The sequence below is a fragment of the Peromyscus leucopus genome, chromosome 4, assembly GCF_004664715.2.
Source record: "Peromyscus leucopus breed LL Stock chromosome 4, UCI_PerLeu_2.1, whole genome shotgun sequence".
NCBI classification, from domain to species: domain Eukaryota; kingdom Metazoa; phylum Chordata; class Mammalia; order Rodentia; family Cricetidae; genus Peromyscus; species Peromyscus leucopus.
The window spans coordinates 122,228,134-122,243,988 of record NC_051066.1 but is presented as its reverse complement, the minus strand read 5'-3'; the positions used below and the strand labels follow the sequence as shown (position 1 = coordinate 122,243,988).

The 15,855-nt window shown below is 44.4% G+C and overlaps 1 protein-coding gene across 1 annotated transcript in view; it reads right to left on the bottom strand.

Annotated features, from left to right (window-relative positions):
- Cfap61 (cilia and flagella associated protein 61) overlaps positions 1-15,855 on the bottom strand; it is a 297,138-nt gene that overhangs the window by 231,432 nt on the left and 49,851 nt on the right. Inside the window, 1 exon segment of the mRNA XM_028881858.2 lies at positions 1,300-1,391. Within this exon segment, the coding sequence (XP_028737691.1) occupies positions 1,300-1,391 (92 nt within the window).

Here is a 15,855-nt window from a genome sequence, read left to right as displayed (position 1 = left end):
GGCAGTGTTGTTCACATGATGCTGGCTTTACAAATATATAAAATACAAGAGTTATGGGATCACGGAGACTTGCACTAGGTTCCAGAAAGTCACAGAGGCCAGGCACCGTGTGGCAGGGTCAGATGCCCTGGAGGGTGTCCCTGAGAGATCGCTGTATGACACTGGGATAATGATGCTTCAGTTGCAAGGAGACATCAGGATCTGGAGACACCGGGGCTATGGAAAACTCACTTAAGTCGCAAGCACAGACTGGAGCTGGCCTAGAAGAAATGTCACGTTGCTGCAGGTGGCGGAGCTGGAAGAGCGGCACCACCCAGGATTGCTGGAGTTCAGATGATACCACCAGGAGCCCAAGGTACTGGGCACACAACAGCAGTATCTGTTGTGTGCCCTGCTGGGCTTTCGTTTTGCTTTGGTTTTCCCTTGCTCTGTCCCTAGTCCTTTCTACCAGAAGAGGGATTTTACCTGTGCTGGCATATATTAGGAGTATGTAATATTTTTTTATTCTGTAGGTGCTCACAGGTAAAAGACTGCCTTGAATCTTCTTCCACGGGAACTGGACTTTTGAACAGTGTTCGGACTGTTACAGACTATGGGAGCTCAAGAAATACATTAAATGCACTTTTTCATATGAGATGGCCATGAACCTTTGAGGACCATCAGTACAGAGTAATGGCTAAAGGTGACATATTTGGGTATCAAGTTGACAAGGTATAGACTTGTGATAGTTAATTAGCATTCACCTAGAAGATACTCCTCTGGGTGTATCTTTGAGGGCATTTCCACAGAAGGGAAGTCTTACCCTGGATATGGATGGCGCCATCCCATGGGCTGGGGTCCCAGACTGAATTCCGGAAGGGGAGGAGGAGGAAGCAAGTATTTATCTCTCCTCCTCTGATTCCTGACTTCAGAGGCAGTGTGATCAGCCGCTTCACACTCCCACGGCTTCACACTCCCTCAGCTGTGCCGTCCCCGCCATGATAGCCTATAGCCTCCTCACACTGCGAGCCCAAACTAAATCCCCGTTGCCAAGGCTGCTTTTGCCATGTAGTTGTCAGAGTAATGAGGAAGGTAACAAACACAGGATGAAGTTCCATCCCGGCCTGCATTCTAGAGCGTGCCCACGAGGCTTTGCCCATTACCAACGGATGCAATCTCACTGCCTTGGTGTGAAGTGGGGCCTTTCTGCAGTAGATGACAGAATTCAGGGGTGATCCTAACACCAAAGCCCCAGTCAGTGTCACAAGTATCCCCAGGCCCATCCCCATCCCTCAGGCCTGGGCAAGGAGTGTCCCTTACCTGTGTCTCCACTATGGCCTCTGAAGAAGCAAATACCCCCAGTTCCTCAGCTACCTTCTGAGAACCCTGGCTGTCGCTCTTGATTTCAGTATCTTTGGAAAAAAAAAAAAAAAAAAGGTAGAGTAAGGGCAGAAAGTAATTGATAAGCAACCCACAACACCACAGGAAGCTGGGGAGCATGAGCAAGTGCTTTTAAGTAACGGTGCATCTGCAGCTGTCTATTCCAGAGAAACCGGAAAAGAGCATGGGGGTCTGCCGCCCACCCTGATCCTGGCGCTGACACTCAGATTCTAGGCTACTTCCTCTTCAGCCCTCCTCTGCCTCGTCCACATGATGAAGATGACACCATGCTGCCCCCAGGGAAGCTGCACAGATGAAATGATGCACACAAAGGGCATGCGCCCGACATGCAGGAGTTCCCAGCCTCTGCCGAGCTCTGGGTAACAGGCTCCTTTGATGTCAGGCCCCTTTGAAGTTTATAAACAACTTCTTGGATGGCAGGCTTTGAAACAGTCCTAAATTAGAAGATGGAAATACCACAATTTACTATACAGTGCTCTCTGAATGCCAAAGATTAGGAAAGGGCTGTTCCTCTTTGGAAATGCCGTCAACTTAAGGTCCGCCAGTGACACGGGTATTAGCATTTCTTCCCTCTTTTCCTTTCCCTAGTTTCTTCCTCCTTTCCTACCTTCTACCCTCAACCCCAAGGCCCTTTCTTGCCCTCTCTAATCCTTTGTCAGGATCATGCTATGTAGCCCAGGCTAGCTTTGAACTCACACTCTTCCCACTTCAGCCTCCAGAGCACTGGAATTATAGCTGTATGCAACCATGTCAGCTCCCTTTTCTATTTTCTAAATGAGAACTGGAGCTGAGCTGTTGTTATAATATGCTCTGCCAAGTAAGGAATTTGGGCATTCTTTACAGGCTTCATCTACAAAAATTACAATGGGAAAATCGCCTATTTACCATACAAAGGCCTCCTCCCTCGCAGACTCTCCCTCTTTCTGCCTTCTCTCTCCTCCCCTCCTTTCTGTCTCCAAGTCATCCATGCCCTAGCCAGGCATGTGAGATAATCACAGTAGGGATGTTTCTCCTGCCTCCTGCCTCCTGCCTCACCTAGGCCTGCTCCATTGAGGGACCTCAGCAGTGACTTCTGCTCTCCTCCTCTGATGGGTCACAGCTCAGAGCAGCACAGACGCTCTGCTTGTAGGCATGAGGTACCCTGGGTCCTCGAATGTCCCAGGGATGTAGTCTGTGTGAGAAAGCTGCTCTGCCTTTACAGTTTTAACTGACCCATCAGACACTGCAGAGTCCAGGACAGCTCGTGATTCTCTCCGCTTCCTTCTCTGGCTAGCTTATCTTTCAACGCTCATCACCAGGATGACTCCTACAGACACTGTTCAACCCAAGCTACTGGACCACGAATGTCTTCTCCCTACTTTTGACAAAGATGTGGGTAAGTGAAACGCAGTGAGAGTCTCAGAGAAAAAGGTGATGCCTGAAGAGGTTTCTCAGAAAGTACTGATGGGAGAGACTCATATCCAGACATGAAATGTAGCTCACTGGCCATGAAGAAGTGTCCTGAGAAAGGACAGAATCCTTCTGAAGAAAGATGCTTCAAGGAAAGTAAAACCTAAGGTGTCTCTAGCCCCTGAGTGTGTCCTGTGCTGGGCTGCCTAGCACTTTCATGAAGACAAGTCTGGCATGCTTTCACAGGCTAATTCACTTTGTTATAAACACAGAAGGGTGGTGAAGTCAAGCAGCTTCTACACAGGTCTCTTCTGCGTGACACCTACTGAGGTGAATATGCAAAACATTTCCATGATCTGGAAGGTTCCCTCATCCCCCTGGGGAGTGGACACACCTATTCCTGACTTCTACTATTATTGATTAGTTTTGCTCCCTGTTTTAAGCTACACTCTGTATTTTAAAATGGTAGTTCTTATTTTAAGTTTCAAACTGAAGAACAGACCTAAAAGAAAACCTAAGAACATGACCTACTCTATATGTATATTTTTTACAATTACAATAAAATTTCTAGAAAATTTAAAGAATGGATTAGATTTACAATGAACTAATAATCCTGGTGACTTAACCATTTGATAGTCTAATGCTCACAAGACAATTACTAACTACAATGACTAATTGTCTTAGCTAAACTGTTGTGAGGTGTTGAAGCTTATTATTAAGCAGCTGCCACCGTCCCCAGAGATGGCTGCATTTCAGAACTGGGCAAGGTGATGCTACATCTCTCTTTCCAAAGTCTCTTGGGTTTTATGAGGTTTAATTAGTTAATGCTCACAATGTACCCTGAGGTCATCAAATGTGACACGCTATCTCAGAAAAGTCAAGGCTGTGGTATTATGTGACACTCACTGAAAACTACAGCTACAACTTTGTTATTTTATTGTTTCTACCACTTAAGTAGTTTCCAAGTCACAAATAGATTATTCTAGCAGAGGGCGAGACACAATTTTCTATGGTGATCTCTCTGTGTGATGTTACTTACCTGAAGAGGGTTTACCACAGGCTGGAGGTTCAAGTACCTCCCCGGTACAGGCCACTCCCAAAGCACAGCATCCAATGTTGCATTCATAATTATGACTATCTTTAGAGAGGACCCCAGGTTACATACACTTCAGGCTCCACTAGACTTTGGATCTACCCTGCTGTTTCTAAGATGAATAATACACAGAGAAGGCAACATAATATACTTTGAAGGCTTCCGAAAGAAATAGTATTTTACATTCATTTTAAATATTCATCAAAAATCCTATAACTGTTTTTATGCAAGGAAATAAGGTGATCCTAAAGGAGTAAATATGGAGAAAAAGTTGGTAAACAATATTTCACAAAGGAATAGAGTGGTTCAAATTTCCTATACTATAAAGCCAGTCTTTAAAACAGAGGATCATTGAGGTAGGAATGGAAAAGAATGCACTAAAACAAATATAGCCAGACAGGAAATACTGACTGGTGTTAATGATGACATGTCAAGTTGGTTAAAAAAATAGGAATAAGCTATACAGTAGCGTTGGCTGACAGTGTTAGAAAAAAGATTTCAGCCCCTGATTTCTAGTGGCTCTCCAAGTGAACTGTAGATAAGAATATACCTCAGAGGTTTCAAAATCTATTTGAAATGACTAGACAAAACTTTGAAAGACTATTTCCATGGCCTTGTGGGTGGGACAACCCTTCCCTAGGAATGCAGAGGACAAATGTCACAAGAGAAAAAGGTCATATTGGCTACACTAAAAACGTCAAGTTCTGTCAAAAAGTATCCTTTCAAAGGAGGCACATGGGGCTGTTGAGATTGGCTCAGGCCCTTGACACCAAGCCTGATGACTTCCCTTTGATCCTAGGACCTCCGTGGTAAAAGGAGAAGATGGATGCCTGTGGGTTGACCTTTGACCTCTACATATACGCTGTGGTATACCTGTGCCCACATCCATTTACACACACACACACACACACACACACACACACACACACACACACACGTGTTCACAAAAGTGGATACATGAAGCAAATATTCACAACACGTACAATAAACCAGTAATTGAATTCTAGAAAACAGAAATAACACAATAGGTGAAATATATGAATAAATAGGAATTGTAATTAACCACCAGACATACGATTTATGAAAAGCAGTCAGCTTCAACGGTACGCAGAGAAAGAAAACAATGTCAACTTCTTGCACCACGGCCAGGCTGAGAGACTCTCATATCATTAAGTACGGACAAAGGAGGAAAGCTCAGAAGAAAGCCGCAGAACAGTGTGGACATCTCCAAGCCTGGCCGAACACGTTCTAGAATAGGGCCTATAGAAAGTGTAAGAGTCAGGGACGAGGATATTCGTTTCAGCCTTGTTTGCTACAACAAGACAGGAACAACCTGAGTAGGACTGGCTTCCGGTGACTGACCTCGTAAGTGGATACACCACTAGTAATGAATGCTGTTGGAGAAGAGAGAATCCACATGTACATCCATGCCAGGAATCCTGGGAAAGGAAACATCACCTCACAGCTTTGAACATCATGAGCAGAGTCAATAAAAATGAAAAGTCACTTCAAATGTATCCCGGCACATCTTCAGAAGTAAACGAAGCATGCAAATCCATATATAAAAAGTAGAAACTATCAACTAGGTGAAAGAGAAGTTGTTGCATAATAATTTAAAACACAGAAAACCCAACTAAAAACTCAGATAATAATAGAATCAGTTTTACACAGTTTCATTGGCAAATTCTATAGAACATTTAAGGAATCAGTATTTCTCTTCCCGCCGTTCAAAGTAGTGTCTCTGGCTGGAGGGGTAGCATGCATGAGGCAATGCTGGGCAAATAGAGACAGGGGGATACCTGGGACTTGCTGGTCAGCCAGTCTAAGTGAAATAAGTGAATGCCAGGTTCAGTAAAGTAACATAAGCTGCCTCAAAACATAAGGTGGAGGGCAACTGCGGAAGACTCCTAATGGCTGGTGAAATGGCTCAGTGGGAAGATTCATGCCACCAATCCTGATGGCCTGAGTTCCCTTCTCTGGGACCTACGTGGTCAGAGAGAACTGAGTCCCACGAGTTCTCATTTGACCTCCACACATTTGCCATGGTACCTGCATACACACACACACACACACACACACACACACACACACACACAAATAAATGTGAATCTTTTTTCTAAGATTTCTGACATTGACCTCTGGCCTACACACACACACACACACACACACACACACACACACACACAAATAAATGTGAATCTTTTTTCTAAGATTTCTGACATTGACCTCTGGCCTACACACACACACACACACACACACACACACACACACACACACACGGGGGGGGGGGCCCCCGGGGGAGATACATAATTGGTCAGTTGTATACATATAATTTTAAATGATATTTGATTCCTATATTTTGCTAAAAATAAAAATCAAGTGCATGTGGATAGTAAATGTAAACGTGAAAGACAAAACAAAGGAAGGGTAAGTAAATTGTGTCAAGTCTACTCTACTTTGTCCCATCAAAAATATCTAAGCTTACAACTTGGAGCACATTACTTAGACTTCTTCACTGAAGAATTTCCACTTAAGTGTTTAGTGTTGGCTAGAAATGGATATGTTAAATCAGATAAAATGTGATTCAAAACTAACACTGTATGTTACAAAAATATTTTATACTAGTAAAGGATATTCTCCACAATGACAGTCTCACTATGTGAAACCATAAGCACTGTGGTGGTTGGTGTTGTAAGCTTGACAAAATATAGAATCACTAGATGGGCCTCTGGGCATGTCTGTGGGGGTTACCTTGCCTGTGTTAGCTGAGCAGGAAGACCACCCCACTGTTGGTGGTGCCATTCTCTGGCTGGGATCCCGGGCTGGGGAAGTGGAGGAAGGAACTGAGCAGGAGCACAGCTTCACCGGTCTCTGCTTCCTGACTGGGGACGCTTTGTGACCGGCACCCTCAAGCTCCTGCTGTCATGACATCCCTGCCATAATGGACTGTATTCTGGAACTGTGAGCCCAACAAAACCCATCTTTGTCAGGGTAGTTCATCACAGCAAGAGAACAGTAACTAAGATGTAAGACCTGCACCAGAGAGCCCAGCATCTAGGTTGGGTAAGCCAAAAGCTTTATAAACATAGAGAAACAGACACGGTGACAGTGAAGTAGGAAATGTTCCTGTCTCAGAGTTAGGCCAGGCCACAGTAATGAGGATGTAGAAGAGCTGAGTGTCATTAGTAAGATGTTTTTCTCAGCATGACATGACATTCACACCACTCAAAAGTCCATTGTACAAGAACTGACCCTATATCAGGCTAGAGTAGAAGACATTCATTCAAACTCAAGATAGAAAGTACACAGATTATTCTTCTAGACAATCAAAAAATTGGAAATTAAAGACAAGAGAGTGAACACACAATGATAATCATACCAACTGGCAACCAAACTGCTTCCCTAAATGAATTTTAGATAAAAGAAGGGACTATAATTATAAGCAAGAATTAATCATAAATTAGCAATGATGAGAATATTAATATCAGCATTACTTGGTAATAGCTTATGAGACACAGGCAAAGCGATATCATATGGAAGATTCCCAGCTGTGAATGTGGAAAGATAAACACCCCTGATGATGTAATAAACTAAACTGAGGACATCTGAACAATAAGGAGCAACAGGAAGTGACATTATTTAAATGAGCAGAATATAGATGGAAGTTCTCCTGTGTCCCGCACAGTCCTGCAGCTGCTCGGTCCCAAGTAAACACACAGAGGCTTGTATTAATTACAAACTGTATGGCCTATGGCTCAGGCTTCTTGCTAGCTAGCTCTTATAACTTAACCCAACCAATTCCTATTAATCTGTGCATTGCCATGTGGCCATGGTGTTATTGGTCTGCTGGCATCTTGTTGCTCCTTGGGTGGCGGGGTGGCATCTCCCCCGACTCCACCCTTCTCTCTGTATCTCTACTTGGATTTTCCACCTGACTTTAAGCTGCCTTGCCATAGGCCAAAGTAGCTTATTTATTAGCCAATGAGAGCAACATATATTCACAGCATACAGAAAGACATCGCACAGCAGCAGAGTGTCCTGTAGACACAGCTTCTTCAACCCACACCCCTGAAGGAGTTTCCACTTTAGGAGAAGACTGACAATCCCAGCACCTGGCAGTGTGAGTTCAACTGTCACAGAACCAGTAGTATCCCAGAGGGCCCCCCGGGATTTTGTCTTTCATCTTGCAGAAAGAGTTAAAAATTAATTAAGGAGGAGACAATGGTGGCTTAGAAGCAAGTAGCAGCCCCTTCCTTGCATCTCTGTGGTGGGCGTTTGAGGGGACACACTGATGGTTAATGTCAAACAGATACCCTTGGATAGATACAGAAAGTCTGGTTATCAGAAGACAGGGCTAGCTAAAGCCCATTCGAACTGGGCAGGCAGCACAACCCATCCGCAGAGAGGAGGAGTGACAGAAAGGGAAGGAAGAAGAGGCAGTGAACAAAATGGGCATAGAAACACTGAAGAAAGGCAGGCTGAACTTAGCTGATCTGGAGCTGTGTGGCACGCTGGCACTGAAGAAGCACTCTGCCTGCCCCAGTGTGAAAGCACAGTGCTCTATGAGAAGGCAGCTTTGAGAAGGTCACACCCAAGCTTGCTTCTCTGTCTTCTCTTTGCTTGTAACTCAAAGCAAGTGTTGCCACGGTGTCCAAGCCAGCGTCTGCCATGTGGTCCACGGATGTGCCGTCCAACCACCACAGAAGCTGTATCACCGAAAAATATATGCAGTGGGATCTGGGTTGGAGACACAGTACAGAATGCAGATCTCTTTCCCTTTAAAACCAGAGGTGGGATGGCCACTGAAGAGAGTCAGGACTGAGGTGACACACGCAATTATGTCTGGGGACTGACCTTGTTACCTGACTTAAGAAGCAACGTTCAGCCACTCGTCCTCAGTAGGCCAATTAAAGAGAAGTAATAGTGAAAAGTGGAGAAAGAGGTTCATCCAATGTGGCCACACCAGGAAGGAGCAAAGAGGTCCAGAGGCTCCAGTCCACCTTCTAGGTGCTGATATGAGATTTAGGTTTGAATAGAGGACAAGAGGAAACTCTAAAGAAGCAGTCTTGCTCAAGATGTGGTTCCATCCATCACTGACCCGCTGTTTTGATTCCAGTGGCACTTACAAGGTGAGCTGACAAGCCAGACCTGTGTCAAATCTTGTCAACTCTGTTTGGAGGGGTTCCTTTGCTTTACATGTCCCAATCACAGGTCATGGACACCAAGGCAGGAACTCAAACAGAAACCATGGACGAATGCTGCTGATTGGCTTGCTCTCAACTGTTGTTGTTGCTGAGAATTTCATACATGAATACTGTATTCACATTATTCCTACCACCTCCCTCTCCCCAACTGCAATTCCTCTTGTGCCCCCATTACCTCTCAAAGTCATGAGCTCTTCAAGTATTATTGTTACATAAATACATATATGTGTATGTACACACACACATTTATACAACTTTCTGTGTCTGTTTAGTCTATGCTCATATGTACATGTGTTCAGGACCAACAACTTGGAATCAGATAACCTATAGGAAGCTCATCCCTAAAGTAGTAGTCTCTTAGCTGCCTGTAGTGGAGCCCTGTGAGAGCTCCCCTGTCCACACTGACATATCACTGTGTGGTTTCTTGTGTAGGTGACCATAGTGTTGCAGCTTCATGGGTACAGCTCTGTTGTTATACAATCTCTTAAGTTTTTTTTTTCTTTTGCATTTTATTGATTTGTTTATTATATGTGTATGTCCATGTCCGTATCTGTGTTCCAGTCTGTGTCCTTGTTGGTGTCCAAGTGTCTATGTCCCTGTATGAGCATGTGGGGGCGGGAGGAGTAGGGGAGAGAGGAACATGTATGAAATACCTTCCTGGGAGACAAATTCTTCTGCCTGACACCAGGTTTCAGGCTTTTCTTTCTCCCAGCATGAGACTCCTTGGGAAATTCCAATTCATGGGGTCTATTGTTTCCACAGCCTGATAGCCAAAAGGCACAGCACAGTGTCTCTGTTCACTCTCAGGAGATGGTCCCGGCCTCAGGAAAACAGAGTTGTATGTGACAACTGACACACTGCACTTCCTGGACAGTAGTGCGTGCCCTACTCTGGGTGTGGGCTTCAGGGAGCACCCGAAAAATCCACCAGGCCTGCAGCTCCCTGGAGCAGATTTCAGCCTAGGGAACTCCGGTTCCCTGCACTAGTGAGCAAGGGAACAAAGCTATTGTGACCAGACTCTGTGCCCACCCTGTCCACACGTTCACTGCCTGAGGAGTAAGCAACACAGAAAACAACGACAACAATCCCTAACAAACCAGTAAACATCCCATAGCCCGAGTTCTAGCCAAGGGGTTCAGAGCACAAAAAACAGAGTAAGAAGTACAGATGTATCTAAGTAGGGACTTCTTACTTTTGCCTACACAACTACCCCCAGGGAGACAATACTTTTTAATCTTAAAAATTATTAAGGGGCTAGAGAGATGGCTCAGCAGTTAAGAGCACTTGTTGCTCTTGCAGAGGAGCCAGGTTCAATTCCCAGTATCCACATGGCGGCTCACAATCGTCTGTAACCTCAGTTCCAGGGATTCTGACACCCTCTGAAGGTACCAAGGAAACATGTCGTATACAGACATACATGCAGGTAAAATACAAACACATAAGATACAAATAAATAAATCTAAATATGTGTTTGTAACTATATTAATAACTTTTCTTTTTGGTATCTGGGTTGTATATATACCTATAGCTTTTATTTCTTTATATATGTAATTCTTATTTTCTTTTCTTTTCAGTTTGTTGGTTCTATTTTTCTCTTCTGCTTCTAACAATGGGAAACTCATTATAGCCTCGCTCTCTGCTCCCATTCTCCCCCTTTCCCCGCATTTCCTCCTCTTCACATTTTGAATATTCTGTTTTCACTTCGCACTTTCCTCCTCTTTACATTTTGAATGTTCCGTTTCCCACTTCGCACTTTCTTCTCTCTCCCGTCTTTATTTTAAAAGGTCATCTTCATAACTTTTCAGTTCATTTTAATTTTGCTTCTATCTTTCCTATAGTTATTGAACTTGGGGGTGCTGGGCTAGTGAAAAATGATGTGGGTAAATGTGCCTACTGCCAAACCTGACAACCTCAGTTCAATCCCAGGAACCCACAGAGAAGAAGGAGAAAAACAGCTCCTCAGAATTGTTCTCTAACCTCAACACTCATCCTGTAGCGTGCAAGCTCGCACACGTGCATGCTCGCACACGTGCAAACACACAATCAATCAATACATGTTTGCACACATGCGGAGGTCAGAGGACAACTTGTAGGAGTCAGTTCTCTCCTTTTATCATGTGGGCCCTGGGACCTGAACGCAGGTCATCAGGCTGGGCTGCAAGTGCCTTTACTGACTGAGTCTTACCAGACTCTCTGATTTGATTTAATGTGGACATTAATATCTATACACTTCTCTCTTATAATTACCTTTGCTTTGTCCCAAAGGTTCTGTTATAGTGTTTTCATTTTCCTTTTATTGTAGGAAGTCTTTAAGTCTCCCTTTATTTTTTCAGTGTCCCAATATTGCTCAATCTCCATGTGTTTGCATAGTTTCTCTTGCTGCTGATTTCTAGTTTTTTTCCATTATGCTCTGACAGGACGTAAGCAGTTATTTCTGTTGTTATTTGTATGGTGTGGTGGGCTGAATGAATGGCTCTTTTAGGCTCATGTACTGGAATCTTGGTCCCCGGTTTGCATCCTGATTCCTGCCGTTTTGCTGCTCCTGTAATGTTTCTTATATAATGTCTCCTGATCCACTTTTGTAGTGGGTTTTACTCCTTCCTGCCCTCTATGATTGTTTCCTTAATCTTCCTGTGATGTGTGTAGATTCCTTTACGAGTCTTCTGAAATGCTGGTGAGTGGTCATAAATTCCCTTTTTGACTCTGAATGTAAATGGTCTTGTTTTTCAAATTAAAAGACATACGGCAGACCTAAGCTTGTGGCTCAACTGGTAGCATGTTTGCCTAACGTGACCCAAACCCCGAGTTTAATTCCCAGCACTGCATAAAACCATGGTGGCGCAATGCCTATAATGCCCGCACCTGGGCGGCGAAGGCGGATCAGAACTTTAAGGTCACCCTTAGCTCACAGCAAGTTCAAGGCCCACCTGGGCTAACTAGTGATGGAGAAGAGGAGCAGCAGCAGCAGCATCTAATCAGAAACAGAACCCAGGAAGTCTAAGGAGAGCATTTGCCTAAGTGGTCCGTAGAGCAGCAACCTGCAGAGGCAGATGCCAGCACAGGCCAGAAGGATGGACTCAGTAAGCACCCAAGCAGACCTCAAGGGCTGTAGGCACCAGTGGTGCCACCCTGGGCAGAGCTGAAATTCCACGAGGAGGGTGAAATAAGAAAGCTGATTCCACCCAAAAAGTGAGGGTGGAGCCAATAGAGAAGGAACTAAGAATCAGCCTGGGATGCAGCTGAAGAAACTTCTCAGTGGGAAAAGAAAAAGCCCCTCTTCACAGGAAACATGGTGACCCAGCCTCATATGGCTAACATTTGAAAGAAAAGGACCCGCAACTAAACTAACATCCCCACCCCCACCCCCATCAATTTAAGGTTGTTTCTTCTGTAATAAAGGAGAGCTGGAATTTTGCAGGTTTAGAGCCAAATTATATGGAACTATTTTCAGTCTCCTTCCCCGCCCCCACCACCAAAACAATAAAATAAAATAAAATAAAATAAAAAATTGACATTCACTGCCCATCTCTGTGTTTGACCAAACATCCTGTGACTCTCAGGCAAAACCCATTTTAGAATGTACGATCAGACAGATCGCTTAGCTTTGACTAACCTAAAGGCTAAGAATGTTATCACAGAGCATCTGAGATCCATGACTTTCCTGCTTCACTGTAACCTACCCACCTGACGTTTCCACCAATGCCTTGGAAATGCTTTCATTTGTAAATTTCTTCATTCTGTTACTAAAACAAAACAAAAACAAAAACAAAACAAACAAACAAACCTCCATAAAGCTGTTACTCCATCAGAGGCCACAGTATTTGGGGGTTGTCTGCATCTGTGCGCCTAGGCCATGAACACTCGTCTTCAGCTCCAGAATAAACTATATTATATCATTTTGCTGTAAGACCCGTGTTTGTGCATCAACAGGGCATTTCTGTCTAAGAGAAACTGAGTGCTTTTCCCAAAACTATCACAGAATGCATTTTTGTAGAGCTAGTGCTGTGATTGGCTTGTTTTTTTCTCTTGACTGCCAAATATTTTATGTAGACTTAAATCAGCACTCAATAAAAAAAGATAGTCTCTTTCCTTGTGGAGTTAGACACACACACACACACACACACACACACACACACACACATACCCCAGTCATGTTAATAATTTTTTTCATCTTCAATACTAATGGTCCTTTTCAAGAAAAAAAAAAAAAATCAAATTTTCTAACCCTGATTCCAAAAGGCAGGACTTATTAAAATCCATGAGGAGATAAAGAGGCTTCCAGGTGCCTCTCCCAGGTCTTTGGCTGGAGGTCAGAAAACACCAAAGATCAAGCAAAATACAGGGGGAGAAAGCTTGTGACCCAGGAGCAGAAGAGCGGGCGGGCTTCACGCTGGGCAACCGCAGCACTACATTTCCCTTTGTTTGCTGCCACGTACTAAGACTGTGTTTTTAGTAAATTACTTCCTCTGTTTCTTAGCTCAGATTAAATTTGGTCCATGATAGGTTAAGAGTTGTCAAAATAAAAACACATTTGTAAGCAGAGCGAACTCGGGGCGACCCCCACGTAATGGGTGCAGCCCACTGACAGCCAATTTAATCAAGGGGGAATTCAGAGTATTCATAGAGAGCAATTGATTTTCAAGAGAAAAGTCAGCAGGATCAAACAGCCGGTTGGGATGAAAATCCCTTGAATCACCCCTATTGCTGTGTTTGCTACCAACCAACTCCTGCCTCCATATAGTGTAATAGCCAAATTACTGTAATTATCCTACAGCCCAAGTGGCATATCAACATTATTTTAAACATGGATTTTTTGCATAATCTTTCATTATTATCATCCAGCCTCCCATTTGAAAATGGAAAACAACAACAAACTGTGATGTAGCCCCCAAAGAAAAAAGGTCACCAGAGAGAACAAATCAAAGGGTTATTTACATGTGAATATACTGAGATGTGTTTTACAGTCAAATAACACTCTTGAAATTCATTAAATGCTTTCTCGCCTGCTTCATAAATATGGGCAAAAGAGACATCACCTACTGGGAAAATAATCCCAGCACATAATGATCATAAGGAATATAAATAAAGCCACTTGCCTTTCAAAGACCTCCAGGCCCTGTATCAAAGCATTTGTGTCTCTGCCATTGTGAAATGAATCTGACCGCTGGAGAGCATGGCTGAGTCCTATCACAGGTCGCTCCCAGCACTGAGAGGGGGAGTGGGAATGCGGACCCCCTTCATCTTGCTCTCTGCAAAAATAGCGCATTCTTCCGCAGCTGCCATCATTCGTGGCCGCTGTTGTTTTTGAAATCCTGCAAAAGGCTTAGATGGCACCGCAGTGAAGAGGGGAAATCGGGAACAGGTTTGGCCACATAACCCAAAGGCCCACCCAGAGGCTTGAGGCAGCACCCCTGGCTGTGAGATCTCAGTTCTGCCTCATATTCCTCCTGCTATGTTACAAACCCAAAGGTGTCCCCCCTGAGATCCTCTTGCAAGAGCCTAAACTGTCTGTCTGGAGGATGACTTGGCCTGCACACAGGTCTGGTGTCCTTTTCTTGTTGTCTAGACATTTCTATGTGCCATTGGCGTGCACGTAATTCTAGAAAATTGAAGCTGGAGGGAATGGTTAAAGCCTTGGAGATAATAGTATTGTTGTTATTATTTTTACCTTCATGTGCTAAAGATATTCACTAGCAAAAAAAAATTACAACAAATAACTAAGCTTTTTAAAAGGGCAGAATTTAGGGCTAGAGGTACAAGAGCTCAATGGCTGAGCACTTGCCTGGCATACGCAGAGCTCTGAGTTCAATCCAGAACACCACAAGTCATTTAAAATTTAAAAAATAGAAAAATGACAATTTGAAGGGAAATCAATCTCAGCTGACATATTAAACTTTGTATGCACATTACATAGAGCAGCTAACTGTCGCCACTGCCAGGGTTCCTATGGTCATAGCCTTGCAGCCTTGACCGTGATGCATCAAAGAGCCACACCTCCAGACCCTAGGGAAAGAAAAGGGAGGGGGAGAGAGGGACCCAGACGCTCTGGTGCTCTGGTAAGAACTGGAGATGGAGACTGGTCAGGCAGACGGGGGTCCCACAGCAGCCCCTACAGTGTCCTTGTTACATGCTGCAATTCTGGGAGGAAGCTCTGGGTCCTCCTACTTTGTTATCTCCCATGAGCACCTCTGCCTAGAGGCTGTAATGTGATGGCATCTAAGAAGAGGCAGCTGGACCCCCGGCTGGGCCAAATGGACTCACCATTTAATAAGTTAAAGGAAGCCACCAAGGTGAGCCCTACTCCAGTACGAACGCTGTTCTTGTACGAAGAGGGGCAGGACGGGATGGACACCATATGAAGACATAGGGAAAAGTGGCCATTGGCAAGCCAAGGAGAGAGGCCTGGGAAGATACCTAAGAAACCTGCTGAGGCACCCTGGTCTCAGAGGACTCGAGGCCTTGGAACTGAGAGATACATTTCTGTTGTTTAACTTATTACCAGGGAAACTGGGGGAATCCCGGAGACAAAGATGCCTCTTGCTTTGTTTCTTTGTTTGTTTTTGGTTTTTCAAGACAGGGATTTTCTGTGTCACAACCCTAGCTGTGCTGGAACTCACTCTGTAGACCAGGCTGGCCTCGAACTCACAGAGATCCACCTGCCTCTGCCTCCTGAGGGCTGGGATTAAAAGTGTGCACCACCACCACCACCACCACCACCACCACCACCACCACCACCACCAGGTGCCCCTTGTTTTTAACACAAAATCCTGGGGAGACCCTGTTAGCATT